This window comes from Nyctibius grandis, chromosome 13 (assembly GCF_013368605.1).
Source record: "Nyctibius grandis isolate bNycGra1 chromosome 13, bNycGra1.pri, whole genome shotgun sequence".
Taxonomy (NCBI): Eukaryota; Metazoa; Chordata; class Aves; order Nyctibiiformes; family Nyctibiidae; genus Nyctibius; species Nyctibius grandis.
The window spans coordinates 89,863-106,311 of NC_090670.1; the positions used below are offsets into that span (position 1 = coordinate 89,863).

Sequence of the window (16,449 nt, forward strand, 5' to 3'; positions counted from 1 at the left end):
AAGTTCTCCATCTTCTTCTTCTCTTTGTAGAATCAATGAGGAGGTGAGCAGCAACAAACAGGGCTTTATATGCACCTGCCACAATTTCTACTAGGTGCAAAGGAAAGGAAGGGAACACAGCTATAACTCAGTGTATCCCAAGGGAGCTGGCCAAAGCTGTTACAGAGCACTGTTTGCTGGCCGTTTTCTAGGTCACAGGATCAAACTTACAGCTGAAGAAGGTGTGGGGTTGCCCAGCAGGGAGCTTCCAAGCAATTGTCAGTCAGTCTTATCCACTGCAAAGGAACTTTATGGAGGAACAGCTCCTTCACGGACACCTGTTTGTTACAGTGCTGTCTTTTCTTCCCTTCAAAGAAGATAATGAAAACAACAAGGTGCTCAAAACTCATTAAAAATACGCCCTTCGTGCATTTGCATTTTTACTGGAACACTCATCCTCAAATAAGCTGGCATTCCAATCCAAGTGCAGGACCAGAGGTACTGACCAAGTACATCAAGGTTGTTACAAGGGACTTGTCAGTGCACTGACAGCTAGGTTAGCTCCACAAGACGTGAGCACAGTGAGGTGCAGACGATCCCAAGCTGGTTCAGTGCACGCCATCCCAGACAGGAAAGCCACAAGATGTGTTTGTACAGTATTGTCCCAAATAAATGCAGCATACTGCTTCTGGGACCCCAGATCATTCCAGGGAGACCTGCAATGACTTAACAGCTGGGAACTATTACCACTCGTGTATCTTGGTACAAAATAGATATGCTCAGCGCTGACTGAAAGCATCAGACATGAACCCGTGACTGCCATGGATACTGGCAAAATTTTGATGCAGACTGAGCCAGATCGAGTGAGGACAGAGGAGGTGGCAAAATTAACCAGCTGGAAACCTCCTCAGGTATACGCTATATCACTGTATAAAAGTCCTGTTAACAGAGTTCTTGTGACATGCTTCGAACAATTAAAGCACTTCTGTGCCCCTGTCTCTGGGGTGAAACACACAGTTTGCCAATTTAAACAGTTCTAAGGAGTTAGGAACAGAAAACAAAATATTACTTCTTACTTTTGTGTAAGTTTAGAAGGCATGAAAATCCTGTGACAGGATTAAAAAAGGACTGCAAGACTATGCAAGTGCCATGTAAAGGCAGGCTTCTCTTAAGTGGGGAAAGAACTGGGAACAGGGAACTCATAACAGGTTGCATGCAACACCTTTATTTGTTATTTGCTACTGTTATTTCCTACAAGTACTAATATCTGGAAAAATAGCACTTAAGGGCCTGATCTTTCATGGGAGAGATTGGCTTTTCCTATCCTGAGGAGGCTGCAGCAAAGCTGCCAATAACAATTTCAATTTTTTGCTAAGAAATGCATGACATACCTAAGCTGCAGGTTGAAAAGTGTAAGAAATGCAACAATAAAAGCTCTACGTTCACATGACAAAATGTAATAATTAAGTTATTGCACTTTCCACCTAAAGGTCACACCACTCTCCCAGTTTTCGCAATAGTACAGAAGAGGCTCTTACACTTTCTACAGACAGAAATCCCAGACGTACTCACCAGCGTTTACTTTGGCAATGCCAGTCAGCATCTCAGAAATCCAGTTAATTAAGAACTGAGGCCGGAGTTCTGAAGAGTCAGAACATTCCTTCAGCTCCATAAACATCTTCTCTATGAGGATCTGTGTAAAACTTCGGGAAAGGAGGCCTGTCAGCAAAGGCTGCCAAAAGCAGTAAAACGTCTGAGGAATTTTGAACTGCCATACCTCTTTATTTGCTGCAATAAGAAGGAAAAAAAGAAGATAGAAGCCAAAAATCACTGGTTTGTAATTTTTTGTGAACTATGGGTGTGACACTTGTTCCAAACTAAAGTAGTTTTTCAGCTTATTTCACACATAACGAAGAGCTATTCTACCTAAAAATACACTGCAAAGAGAAGGCACATTGAGGAAAGCAACACAGAATCAAAAAGCTCCTGAATTTTTACTACTGTAATATAGTCACAGAAATTTGAGGATCTTTCTTGGAAAGTTCTTTGGCTGGTGTTACCAAGAGGTCCCAGGGAAACAGACAAATTATTAATTTTCATTGCCTCTAGGTATCTAATTCTCTTGCAGAAAATCCATGCAACTCCACACGTATGGGCTGCAGCACAGAACTAAGATGCAACTGGTGAATGAGACTCAAAAAAACCCATTTAGATTTGCTTCAGATCTTCAATGCAGAAAGACACTAGTGGGAGTTCATGAAATCAATAGCCTTCCATGCTTAAGAGATCTATGCAAACACAATAGCTGAGCATGGCCATAAAGCGGTCTGGAGAACAGGTCAAAAGATGTTTAAGGACCCAGATATATGAATTACAGATTTCAATATAATGAGGAAAAAAGAACAGACTTGCACGTAACACTTCTCACTTATGTGGTGCCCAAAGCACTAACCTTCATACTTGATATTTAGCATCTTCAGACAATCCATCTTTGGGATGAGAAAGCCATCAGTGAGAAGAGCTTCAGCCACTGCCTCCCTAGAGCAACCAGAGAGTCTTATTAATGCCACTTACTCCTTTACATATCAAAACACCACTTGCAGCAGTTCTGAAACAAGTTTGAGAGCCAAATGCCTGCAGCTATGAGGAGGTGACGTAGCTTGTTCTCAGGCACTAAAATCGTATATGCCATTTTTGGGCTGGATATATCCCACTAGACTTGGAGGGGATGTGCAGTTGTGCAAACTGGAATAGAAGCAGAACCTTGAAGGAAACATTTCTGCTCGAGTTGCAGAGGCAAATATCTTGGTATTTCAAAAGCACAGGAACACTTATCATACTAAAATACCTATGGTTTGCAGTACGATCCAAGTCTTCTGCCAGCAGGCCGGCCAAGATTTGAGGACCCCTGACCCACAGAGCTAGGTTAAATTTCATGGGAAAACCCAATCCCGTTGACTTGCTGGCAAGGCACACCTGAAGGTGCAGTTCACAGCTGTTCAGCAGGTAAGTTGCAGCAGTCACAACTGCTCTTCCCTACAGCACCCACAGCAATTTGTGGGATGTCTCCTGCCCTTACAGCTATCCTGTGAACTTCAGTTAGTCTGACAGCACTGAATGGTCCAGCTCAAGGACCACTTCATCTCCTATTAGGCTGGCTTAATGCAAGTGGAAGACTGAGGGGACCTCCATAGGTAGGCTGAACTGACACTTGAAAGTAAAACACAGCAAAAGGGATAGAAGTAAAATCCCAAAACTACCCCAATATCCAGCCACGAGATTCTCTTGAGTTCTTCTGCTCACACTTCTATCCATGAGCTTCTCTATCCATGCAAAGATACAGCACTAAAACAAACACTTCTCAGAATAAAAATCAAGGTGGCCATTTTCAAACACTGAATAAATTCCACAAAAACAACTGCTTTTGCTTGGAACGGTAGTACCTATGTCAAACACTGCATAATTTGGTGTAGAATGGATGAGAAAATTTGTCTTCTCCAATAGGGGTGACTTCCAAATCTAAACATCCAGGTATGACTTAGATCCAATACAGGATTTTTATAAATACAAACAGCAGCTGAAGATCTCAAGAGTGCAGAAACAGCACACACAAACACTAGACCACTTCGTCCTACGTAGATGATGATGATTTGCAACTGCAAAATCTCTCTGCAAGTAGCGTCACTACTGAAGGGTTTGGCTCTTTGGCAGTTTTGCAAGCTGTGAGTTGTGAAACAGCCCCCCATCCCCGGCTGCTGTAAGTGGGGGATTTCCCCGCACATCAGAGCAGCTATTTTAATGAAGTTGCCTGATCATTAGGAGTCACTCAGGAAACCATGAAACAGCAAACAGAAACAAAACCCGCATGACAGAAAAAAATACATTTTTACAGTCATAGAAATCAGCTTCCTCCTCTCTCTTTTCTTTGTCCTATTTGAAGCCCGTGCTCAAGGGAACCATCAAAAAAGCCTTATTCAATGTAGCACAATGCAGCGACGACAAAGTTCTTATGAAAGCGTTACTGCCAGATTGGATTACTTAAGAAATTACAGATGCCCTAGAGAACCTATACCATCAGACTTTTTTGCTGGAACAAAGGATCTGGTGATGCTGTTTTTCAGAGATTCTTGCCCCATCTTCAAAGTTTCTTTAGGCTGCACCTAGCATCTGCATTTCATACTCTCACCTAAGTTACCGGGCTGGAATTCCAAACAAATCTCTCAGAAAACTGACAGTGAAAGCTGGAAATTAACCAGGCTCCTGAGATGTGCCACCTAGTTCTAGGACTTCCCCACACAGATGACAAACTTTAAACTGCTTGAGTTTTGGAAACAGCATCTCCTAAGCACACGAATTCACTGCTATCACATACACCTGAAGAAGGAAGGATGTAAAAACAATTCTATCCATACTATCTATATACTGCCACTTTACCTTCTAAACAAATGATGTCAAAGCAGTGAAATGCCCAACACATTGCGCAGGAATTAAATGTTTCATTTATAATCTACAGCTATCCTAAAACACTTCCACAAGGAGGTCTTTTTGAAAGACAGGAAAAGTCTAACCCTTCCATTTGACTTACCAACATATAAGGACACAAGTCTATACCTTGCAGTAATAACACTGAAGCATCTTAACTACTCATCCACAACAACAGCTTTTCAGAAGAAAAGATTCACAGACAGGCACTTTTGGACTAACAGAAGCTGTTTAACAGAACATGACACCTGCACAGATTCCTTACAAGCTAGAGGTGGTGCCGGGGTGGGATGGTTACTTTTCAACTCTTCTCTACACCTGCCAGACCAGAGTTTCCTGTAGAAACACTAATGCAGAAAAGGCGGCCACATGCGTACAGAACAGCATTCCACCGAACCAGATTCAAGCAGCTTAAAGCCACACTTGAATTCAAGTCTGTTAAACTGTTCCAGAGGTGCCAGGCTGATCACAGGAAAGCATTAAGCATTGCTTTCATGCCCACTGGCCAGACACACCACAAGCCTATGCACGTGCTGTGCTGCTCTCAGCATGTGCTATTTGCTCAGGAGCACCCTCCAGAAGCCACCGAGAGAACGTAACCAAGCCTAGCAGCAGAAAAGCTCGTTATGACACGCTGTGATAACTGTTGATGCTGTACACAAGCACCACTTCGAGTCAGACCACTACCAGTATCCTGAGGCTGGGAAGTGCTCTGGAGACATTCAGTCCTCTGCAAAGCAGAAAACTGGCTATTGACATTAGGGTGTTTGGGGGTTTTGTTTGTTTGTTTTAAAGTTACTACTTCCAAAGCGAGACTAGAGATTCCCCTTTTGACTGCACGCTCCTGGGTCAGCAGCAGCTCCATGTTAGGATCCTACGTTATAAAAATCATCATGTGCTGTAATGTTTTCACTGAACAGAAGTCCAAAGAGCCTTCCCTTCCCCACATACCTGCCCTCCAGCCAGTACACAGGCACAGTAGTGAAGGTTTAATGGACAGCCCTGCCTCAGAATCCCATCCCACTCGCTGTCCATTCTAACAGTTCAGGCACTGCTCAGATGCTGAATTCAGCCTAAAGATGTGCTTAAGATAGAAACTGAGATTATTTAAAGGGAAAAACGTTTGTATGGTTTGGTTGTGTAGCAAAGAACAAGCGTTGCAGAGCCCTGGGAACTGTCTGGGTATTCCAAGCGTTTGTATTCTCAAACATGCCATCAGTTCCAAGGGTTTCAGAAACTCCTCGCTAACTACAAGTGAGGAGCCGCAGCAGGGTCGCACCTCCAGGGAGCAGCAGACAGGACAGGTGATCCAAAACTGACCAACCAAGTATTCCATCCCATACATGTCATTCTCAGTTTAAAGCTGAGGATCACGATGGTCGCAAAATGGGCCAGAGGTGCCCGTGGGATCGAACCCCTCACAGGGCGAGGCACAACAGGCTTGTAGAACACCGAAGGAACTGCTGGGCTATAGCTGGCCCACCCCTGAACATCAGCCCAGCCGAGGCGGGCTCCTGCATCGTTCTTTGATGATGACAGAGAACTGCTAGGATGTGATTTAACACACTTTCACAGGATACCACAAGCTGTTTTTCAGAATCAGCGCACAGCAAGCGAATCAAAAGCACAATATTTTCCAAATTAAGTACTTCTTTTGATCATATACTTATAGGACAGTACTGTTACAAAAACTAAGCTTTGCACAGCCATAAATGAATAGGAGAGCATGCCAACAAGGCAGCATTAGAAAGACCCCAAATACATGATTATCTTAAGATCTTCACTACTTCAGTTTTCCTAAATGGAAAGGGACTTCCTACGATCTTCTACCTGTTACCAGTGCATTACAACTCTTGCCTGAATGTTTCCCATAAAACTCAGTTCACGTAAGATGAAGTCTCTTGTTCTCACTCAAACTTTTCAAAATCCTCGTTTTGTACTGTGGCAGCCTGTTTCCCCTCTACCACACAGCTGATGCCAGGTTCAAATACCTATTTATATACAAAAGCATTGGTCCATTCCTGTTCTGAAAGTGGCCAACAGAGGATGCTTAGGGAGAGAGTATGAGAATCACAGGCAGGCGCAACAGCTCGCTTCCACCAGGACCTTCCAACCATCTCGCAACAGACAGTTTAAGTGATACAGAAGTCCCATGTTTAGTAAGTTATGTTTCTCATTACAGAATCTTCATGCCTTCTTGCTCATTACTCCATGGTCAGCCACCGATGGGCAATGCCACTAAGGTGCAAGTCTCTTCCTCAGGGCACAACATCCTTCTTCTGGCACAACATCTGGTAACCTTTTAAACTAACCAGCAGCTAGTATGGCATATATACTTATATTCAAAACATCAGGAGTTATAGCTCATATCTGTAACGTGATAGTCTCACCCCTCTACAGAGTTACACTGATTACATTTCTCAGAGTGGGACAAGATCTTCATGCAAATTTATATAGTAACAATAAAGTCTCTACACACTGGGTGCTAGAGGCCCTGTAGTAATAGAAAGATAGAAAGTACAAGAGGCCAAGTATTGCCCTGCAATTTTGAAGAACTCTAAAGGTTACTGTGAACTCAAGAGTCTACACAAGGTTGTTGGGAGAGCTTTTGAAGACACTGAAAATGCTGACATGCCTTGGTGGCAGCACGGCTAAGTCATGGACAACACCATGGAGACCATCTGGCACAGATGCTTTCTCCATGATCAGCGGAACAGCACAGTGAGAAGGTAGTGCAACAGGTCTAGAGGCCCAGCTCTGCACTGTGTCTTTCACCTCAGCTCCTATCAGACACATACCTGTTCTCTTGCATCAGGTCTTTGATCTGAGCCAAAATCCAGTCCACTTCTGAAGAGCAACTGGACCACAGTTCTCGAGACTTCGAAACAGACTGCACAGTCTGCATAACCTGAGTGAAGGAAAAATTCAAGTGTTAACAGAAAATATGCTCCAATGGTGAACAGAAAGGCATTGCTATGAGGAGAAGATGCTCATGCCATATGTACGTCGTTAACAGCACTTCAAAAAACTCACAGAAGTTCCCCTTCCTAGCAGTATATTAAAACTTAATATAAACCATGTCATACTTGGAAAAGGCCTGAATTAAAAAGGCAGCAGCACCAAGCAGTCACAGTTTTGGCATCCTCATTCTGGTTCTAAACTTTGCTCTCCCTGACTTCAGCACAAACCAGGACAGACTAATTTTGAACAATTTACTCCACACATGGGGTGGGGATGAGGTTGCCTACTCAGGACAAGGTTTCACCAGTCATACTATGCATACAGTAGATCAAAATGTCAAATCAACACAGCCGCCTAGGCAACCTGTAACCAGCTGAGAGCATCCCATGAGTAGGAGCAATACACAAAACAGACTACCAGGTTGTACCAAGAACAGAAGGGAGAATATTGGAGGTTAGTACTCCTCTGAAAGTTAGTGATTCCTTGGTTTCATACATACCTTATCTGAGTCTGTCCAGCAAGGTATGACATGCCTTCTACTTATGCTCACAATCTACCCAAACGGCAACTCTACCATCATCACCTCCTATCAAATATTTACTTGTTGGTGATATATCATGCTTCAAGCATCTAGCAGATTCTTTTTGGAAGACAATAACTACTGAGACAAAAGAAGAAATTATTTTTCCTGCCAGGTAGGAATGTAATGTAAAGTGAGACTGGAAAACCAAGGTGTCATTTCCAGGACTGTGATTAGCTCTCTCTTAACCTATAGAATCATAGAATCTGCTTGGTTGGAAAAGACCTTCAAAATCACCGAGTCCAACTGTTAACCCAGCACTGCCAAGGCCACCACTAAACCACGTCCCTAAGCACCACATCTACACATCTTTCAAACAACCCCAGGGATGGTGACTGCACCTCTTCCCTGGGCAGCCTGTTCCAATGCTTGACAACCCTTTTGGTGAAGAAATTTTTTTCTAAGCCTCCCCTGGTGCAACTTGAGGCTGTTTCCTCTTGTTCTATCGCTTGTTACTTTGGAGAAGAGACCGACCCCCACCTCACTATAACCTCCTTTCAGGCAGTTGTAGAGAGTGATAAGGTCTCCCCGAGCCCCCTATATATGCAAAGCTACCACTGCATGCAAAAGATACTTTAGATGACAAACCAAGTATAAAGATATGACCTAAGGTGACTAAAGAACCTCTAGCCTACCCATACGAAGAGACAACGAAGTACACAGCCCCCATGACAGAGCTTAACTCAGCCTAGTTTACACCTTACAGATTTATATAAACTTTCAAATATAGCAGGTAGTCAACAAAATAGCCAGAGAAGTATCCGGATCAGAGACCGTACAGTTACGCTCTTATAAAGATGACTTAGGTGTAAATGATTCTCCTTCTTACACAAAAAGATTAGAGACAGACTATACATTTATGCAGGAAGACTCACAGCAGAGTCTCCCTGCAGGGAGACTAGCAATGATACTGAGCCACTCTTGCGATGCCAGCCCAGGGTAAGTGTTTAATATAAGCCTAAATAAGCTTCAGGTAGTATTTATTTGATATTTGGAACATTCAGTTGTTGTCATGGTTAAGAAATTATGTGGATGCACCAAACTAGCTGCCCTTAAAGGGCACAAGAACAAGCCCACGCCATTTTTTCAATCCATTTCTAAGTTTCAAAGACTTTATCAGCTACAATCAGTTTTAAATTACAGGTCTATTGTTGTACAGAACAGACTTTCAGAGGCCGACAAAGAGGTCGCCTCTTCAAATTACTGGCAATAGTCATTAATGCATAATAGCATTACAGTTTTTATCAAAGACAAACTTCAGTTAAGAACCTGCAGGTATCAGCCATAAGGAGTAAAACTCCTTGCTGCTGACAGATCTTGGCAAGCCCTTTGCCCACCCTTACTCAGTGTACCTCAGAGTGGCAAAAATGACACATTAACAGAAGCTACATCCACAGCACGTGTATCTACAGAGCATTCCTTTTGCACAGTTCAGCTGTATTTTGTCACAGCTGACAAACTTAGAAGTGCACCACTTGAAACCACTCAATGAGAAAGGCAGCCTTAAGGGTGAACAGGGACATTTCAAAAGCACAGTATGCAGCAATTAAATTGAGGCATAGAACATAAAGAGTTTGCTCTCACTATCTCATTTATAAACACGAACAAAGCGTTCGCATTAGAAACCACCACAGCTCAAACTGCTCGTTCTCTGCAGCGAAGCCTTCCTTTGGCAAGCCATGTATGACAACACCAGGGGAGAGATCTGGCCGAGGAACTAACCAAGCCTCCGTCCGCACGTGCAGCAGCCGCAGGTCACCGATGGGCTACGCATGAGACGGCAGCGCTGCTTCAGGCAAGAGTACACGACCTGGCAAGCGGTGGTAGCACCGTGGAGACGGCGTACTGCCGCCTCTGCAGCACTGGCACAGACACAACTCCTGTATCACTGATGCTTCTGGACAGACTCTAACTGTGGGAGGACGCTACAGGGAGAAAAAAGGGATCCCTGCAGTTATACGAAATAAACTCCTGGCACAGCAACTTGGTCGTGCTAGCACTCAGGTATTTCACGAGGCCTGGCCAGGAGCACCAGCTCTCAGTCTGGGCAAGAATGAAGAGAAGACTTATTGCCCCAAGCAGGAAATGAGAAGAATCAAACATGCTGATGATCAGACTGCACTTACCCTAAACTGCTCGTTCTTGTAGGATATCAGCACATCTCTGACTTTTTCTAGAAATAAACATAAATACATAGTTTAAACAGGGAATGGATCAACTATATAAGGGAATTTTGTATCTGGGCAAGCTGCTTAGTTCTGCTGAATACACACTCAAGGAAGACATCAGTCAAACAAAGTCATAAATTCTGACTGGGACAACACTCTGAAGACTCCTACAGCTCCCATACTTTTCCAGCAACATAAATTTTATCAAGTGTGGTTGAACCAGGAGTTCAGTACTTTATCACTAACAGTGGCCAAAGACAGGCAAGTTGGATAAATCCAGACAGCTCCAAAAAAACCCTAAATAAATCAGCTTAGGAAGAAATTGTTCCCATAGGCAGTTCATGTTCTGATGCATATTTGTACTCCTCACACTTGCATTTTAAATCTATTGCAACAGCACTGTGGCTATTCACATGCCAACCTATTAGACTTCATTAAACTTTAATTTACTATCCACATGAAATGTCCTTTCTCTATCTGTGGACCATTTTTACTGCACCTGAAATAGCATCATCTTTCACAACACTTCACTATTCAGGTGTCATCGTCACCTGCTAACAGGATGCCCACTACCCACTATCAGCTAGATAAAACTTCAGATGCATTTAACTGTAGGTCTGATATACCACTGCCATTCCATTACTCCGGACATAGAAATCACAAAATGTGCTGTATCATTCTGTGGTTCTCTCTTCTGGCAACTGGGACTGGGGTGGTTTTTTTTCAGGGTAGCCAGTGAGAAGAAGGAATAGCACATGCTTGGATCTCATCCAACATGAAGTCAGACAAAAGCCCAGACATAGTCTGACAAGAAAAGTGCTAAGTGCTGCTGTGTTCCAAAGTTTAGTACTGCCTCTGGTTTGGAATGTTCTAATAAATTCTGTATTAAACTCAAAGTGCGCAACAAATTAGCTAATATTTTCTGGATCACAGCTACTGTATCTATATATGAGTCTGTTACAAAGGAATCTAGAAAAGACGTGCAACAAATCCATAGATCCTAAAGCTAGAAAGATCATTATAGTCATTTAGTGTGACCTTCCACGGAGCAATAAGGGTCACTTCAGCATTTCTGCACACTCTCTGGACCTTGGATCGGGCTCCTGTAACCTGTTGGGTGAGTTACTCCCCATAAGCATGCCATGTTTTGTCAGAAAAAATTATGATTAATTGGTTTTACTGTTTGAAGTACCGTTTGATACCTCACATGCCTCAAACTCACAGACCAATCATCTAATCTGAACTCCCGCTTCCTCCAGTAAGTCATTTAAACTGGAAATCCACTTTGAGTGAAGCTCCTTATTTTGGGTCCAGAGACTTCTGGTGATGGAAAAGCAACCACTGGAACAGTTTACCAAAGTCTTCCCACTGTTTTGCACTTTGTATCTTAGATTATGTCCAGGTTGAGTTACCTGTGATTTTTTTTTTAATACTATTGGCAGCTAGTGATTTTTCTGTCCACATACGAAGCATTTTGAAACTGGCTGAACTGCCTTTATCCTGCTCTTGCTCAAGTTATAGCCCTCAAAACTGCAGATTCATAAAAGGACCATAGCCGCCTTCGTCAGTAGCAGCCTCAATACCAAAACTGTGGCTGTCAAGACTCTACAACTGATTTTTACAATGCCTGGTCCTGAACCATCCCAGTATAACTGCTGCTACTGATTAGGATACTGCATATTCAATAGAAGTAAAAGACGTTATTCTACAAATCCAGTGAGCTAATACTGAAAGTCAGTCACCCCAAGAATCCACCAAGGCCCAAAGAGGAACCCCAAAACCTGAGCTGAAGGTATATCTTTATGCATTGTCAGGGCTAGAAGATGACACTTTTAAACTGCTTTCTCTACCATGGGACATATCTAATACTTGTATCTGCCATTGTTCTAGGGACACCTACCATGGAATTCCTTGTGTTTCTCACAGGCCTCATCCTGTGGGGTTGGAATCTCCCACGCATCATTGTCCAACTCTGCATTTGCTTCCATTCCTTCCTGCTCCTCTTCCTCGTCCTCACTTTCTTCACACAAGTTATTGCCCAGCTGACGGCTCCAATATGTCTTTCGTAGCCAGTCCAGCACAACATCACAACCTAAGGCAGAACAGAAAACATTCTCTTCTCAGTGAGGTTTTCTTTGTTATTGAAAAAAAAAACAAACATACTTGGCACACTGCTAGCTTGCATTGTGAAAAGAAATGCTGTTAACAAGTTACAAACCCTGAAATCACATACAACTCCATTACTGAAAAGGTGAACAAGTTTTAAAACAAAAAAACAAACAACAAAACCCCCCCCCACAACCCAGTATTACAGGCCTGGTAACACCCACTCACTGTCTTTTTGGCAACAAAAAAGATTGGACACAGCTATAATGCTGCACCTCGCTCAAGCTAGGCCAAATTTAAGCAGAAATTAAGTCCCAGGAGCGACTTAATGATGAGAAAATGAGTCACTTCTTTAGTATCACCACGATCAACATAGTGTCTATAACAATAACATTTATTTTTTGTGCATTAGATAGAACAGAAAGAAAACCCCTTTTCTCCCATCACTATTTCACTACCCAACTCAATTTAAGGACCCTGCTGAAGGTTATTTAACTGGCTTCTCAGTGCTTAACCCAAAATTCACAGGAATCCCTTCAAATGCCATGAGCTGGACATTCATTCAGGCTTGCGGTACCTACTGTATTTCTCCCTAAATGGGATTTTTTAAGAGTCTCAGGTATCTCTAAACCCTCAGGAAAAGCAGTGACCTCTTCCCCGAGATAAACTTCCTGTGCTGTAAAGAAGCAAGAGGGCCCAACTATTGTTTTCAGTATTTTTTTCAGGTGGAGGAGAAAGCCCCTGAACAGCTGCCCTGTGATGCACCCCAGCCTGGAGCCACCGGACACAGTTCAGCTACCCCCACAAGGCAGGGGCAAACCCTCCCGGTGTCTCACACCACGACTCTCCCTCTCCCTGCCAGGACGAGCCCGCTGCCTGCCCTGCAGCGCCCCAAAACGCAGGGAGGGGTGCTCCCCTCGGGGCCTGCGGCACTGGCATTGCCGCCCCGAGCACGCCTCGGGCCAGGCCCTCCCAGCAGTGCCCGCCGGCAGCACTCACCCTTGCGGCACAGGGCCAGCCGCGGCAGCTTCCCGTGGGTCAGCTCGTGACGGAGATCCACGACCCAGATGGGGATATCCACCTGCAAGAACAGCCGCGGGCATTACCCCACAGTTCCCACTGCATCACGCCACAACTGTATGCAGCCCTGCAAGACTGCAGAGAACCTCCACCTGGGTGGGAACGGCCCCTCCCAGGCCACCCCTGCACCGCAGGCTCCCACCTGAGATCCCCTCCTCTCTGATCCCCCTCCTCCTGTGGCCTAGGACCCATACAAACTTGGGATTTTACAGTTTAAGTTCTCCAACATTACTTGCAACAACAGATGCCTTTTTAGACAGAGGTGCTATGTATAATTTAATGAGATACTGAGAAGCAGTTAAAATTATATTTAAACTGATGAAACATTCTGGATGAGTTTGTGTATCAAAGATACAAATCATATCGTATATAACACCCATATCATACACACTTTAAGTTGCACACAATTTTTTGCAGCTTTCCTAAGGACAACTAACTTTGTGAGACCTCTATTTTTAAGGTTGATTAGTTTTAAAAGGTGAGAAGCAGCACCTTTCTTAAAAACCGAGGAAAAAAAAAAAATCAATTCATCATTCTCACACAGGGGTCCCAGACAAGGCTGCACATACAGGAGAGTCTCAAATACTGTCTGTTCTTCACTTTCAGAACTTGCTGTTTAGACCCAGATATGATGCTCAGTGCAGCTGGCAGTAAAAGGACTCAAGCTGGTCCTGCTACAACAGTTACACCTCAGACCTTCCCTTCTCCGCACAGAAGCGGACAAGCTCACCTCAAGTGAGTGACACAAGATGAAAAAGCCTGCAAATGTGATTAAGTGCTTTTTATGTATAACCTTGCTTGTCAAAGACTAGAATTTATGAGCCATACATTTAGCTCCTTTCCCCTATCTCAGTAGCTAAGAAACAAAAACGTGTGGTTTATACATCAAGGGGGACTATTTACATGTAAATCAAGACTTTTGATCACACATGATTCAAAATGCTTTCATGATCATTAGCCTGTTACTCCTAATCTGACTTTAAAGAACAAAGTTTTAGATGTAGTTACATCCAGCCTCTTCAAAACTTTGCAGCTGGAAAGAACTGGCATCTGTATCCATTATTTTGGTTACAAAAGAACGATCCCCCACAACTCCCTCCACCCAGTGTTGTTAATAGACAATGCATATGCTCTCTGTATATGCAAAAGTTATCGAGTAACTCATTAAATATTTACCTCTCTGGCTAATTGTCTCAGAGGAATGCTGACCATTTTCTGTTTCCTTTCTGTGATCAAGTTGACAAACCTGCATGCAGGTTACAGAAAAGATAAATGACTATCAAGAGCTGCAGACAAACTTGGAACCCCAGAGACAAATCCCCCCCACACTGTACAACACCGTGGTCCCAGAGATGCAAAGTGAAATTCAGACAGCTGAATAACGCTCCCTGTCCAGGTCTCTCCCTCACAGCACACAGGCCGTCAGAGCCCTACCTTACAAGAGCCAGCCCGTAAGAGAGGATGAGCTCATGCGACTTCAATCTGCCAGATGAATCCAGGACCTTGCAACGGATCAGTTCAGCGGTGCAATCCACTGCAAGAGGCATTTTGGGACCATACCTAGAGATAAAGGAAAAATGGGTGAGCAGTCTCACAAGAATACACTCCCTCTGCAAAAAGCATAGCTTTCCAGCTACTTGTTGTGCTTTGTGGTTCACAACAGCCTGAGAAACAGTATGCAGAAAGACAATATCAAAGGCTTTCACGAAGGCTTTTATGTGGAACAGAGCGATGACACGGCTCCTCCCAAGCAGACGTTAAACCAGTACTTGCTGATTCGCTGAGCACATACACAAGATGCCGCACCTCGGCTGGTCTTGTGCACGGATGCAGCAGGGGCAACACAAACAGAATAAGGTGATTCGGGGCCCTGGACAGGCTCACTGCAGCGCTCTGCCTCGAGGAACCAGCCTGTGGGGCTGCGGGTGCGCAGGGCTCCTGCCTCCCCCGCAGCCCGCGGGGCCAGCCCGCTTCTGGCACAGCCACACGCCCGAAGCCCACGGCGCGAAGGCGCCCTGCAAGGCGGAGCGGCCTGCCCGGCAGCACCGGTGGTCTGCACGCACAGCCCCGGCCAGTGAGGCTGCGGCCGGGTCCCAGGCGCCCTACGGGCCCACGACGGAGAGCGTGGGGCGCAGCCGGGGGCGGAGGGCCGGCAGGGCCGCTCCAGGGCCGGGGTGGCAGCCCGAGGGCAGCGCCGGCCCCGCAGGCCGCAGCCGCTCCCCGCCCGCGCCGTGCGGCCCGTACCGGCTCTTCCAGGCCGAGACGCGGTCCAGCGCCTCCTGCTGCAGCCGGGGGTCGCCGCAATACAGCCCCACCATCACCTGGTCCCACTCCGCCCTGCCCCTCCAAGCCACCACCGTCCGCAGCGGCCTGAGCCGCTTGCGGGCCGGGGCCGGGGCCGGGCACCGCCGCCCGCGCCGCCACGCCAGCTCCCCGCCGTCCGCCATGCCGCCGCGCCTGCGCCCCACCGCGCCTGCGCAGAGCCCGCGCCGCGCCTGCGCCCCGCCGCGCCTGCGCAGAGCCCGCGCCGCGCCTGCGCCCCACCGCGCCTGCGCAGAGCCCGCGCCGCGCCTGCGCCCCGCCGCGCCTGCGCAGAGCCCCCGCTACCCCGCGGGGGGGGCCGCCTCCGGGGCGCGGTGAGCCGGCGGGGTTGCCCGAGGGCTGCAGGACTCGCCTCCCAAGCGTCGGAGGTCTCCTCCGGTGATGGGCGGCAGGGCCTGCGGCCCCCCAGAAGGGGCTGGGGTGCTCTGGGGCCGGTGCGGAGCAGAGGCGGTCTCCCCTCGGGTGGCGGAGGGGAGCCGAGGGACGGTGAGGGGTGTTCGGGGCCAGGGAGAGGAGAGGGGCGCGGGGAAGGGGGGCCGGAGGGCTCCGGGGCGGGGCGCGGAACACAGCCGCGAGCTCGGCGGGGAGCACCGGGGAACACCGCCCGGGGAGCTCGGCGGTGCTGGGCCGCCGGGCCGGAGGGGAGCGGCGCGGCCGCGCTGCTGAGTGCGGCAGCGCTGTCACCCAGGGGCGTTCGGCGACCCTGAGCTTCCAGCCCTGGCTGTGTGTGTCTGCACTGAATAAATGATCCAGGCTATAAATCACCTTGGT

The 16,449-nt window shown here is 46.3% G+C and overlaps 1 protein-coding gene across 3 annotated transcripts in view; it reads right to left on the reverse strand.

The window, feature by feature from the left end:
• The window catches only part of LAS1L (LAS1 like ribosome biogenesis factor), a 31,197-nt gene extending 15,437 nt beyond the window's left edge, over window positions 1–15,760 (reverse strand). For 2 of the 3 annotated variants that reach the window (XR_011049148.1, XM_068411740.1), the window contains exons 1-10: window positions 15,601–15,760; window positions 14,791–14,916; window positions 14,533–14,602; window positions 13,276–13,357; window positions 12,071–12,262; window positions 10,129–10,175; window positions 7,260–7,369; window positions 2,432–2,517; window positions 1,552–1,767; window positions 211–346 (exon numbers count right to left, since the gene is read on the reverse strand). Coding sequence is in view for 2 of the 3 variants with exons in the window: in XM_068411740.1 (XP_068267841.1) it covers window positions 211–346; window positions 1,552–1,767; window positions 2,432–2,517; window positions 7,260–7,369; window positions 10,129–10,175; window positions 12,071–12,262; window positions 13,276–13,357; window positions 14,533–14,602; window positions 14,791–14,916; window positions 15,601–15,674 (1,139 nt within the window). In the remaining variant the exon portion in view is untranslated. The remainder of the gene's footprint in view (window positions 1–210; window positions 347–1,551; window positions 1,768–2,431; window positions 2,518–7,259; window positions 7,370–10,128; window positions 10,176–12,070; window positions 12,263–13,275; window positions 13,358–14,532; window positions 14,603–14,790; window positions 14,917–15,600) is intronic. The other variant, XM_068411741.1, reaches the window with a different exon arrangement.
• Window positions 15,761–16,449: the final 689 nt, after the last annotated feature.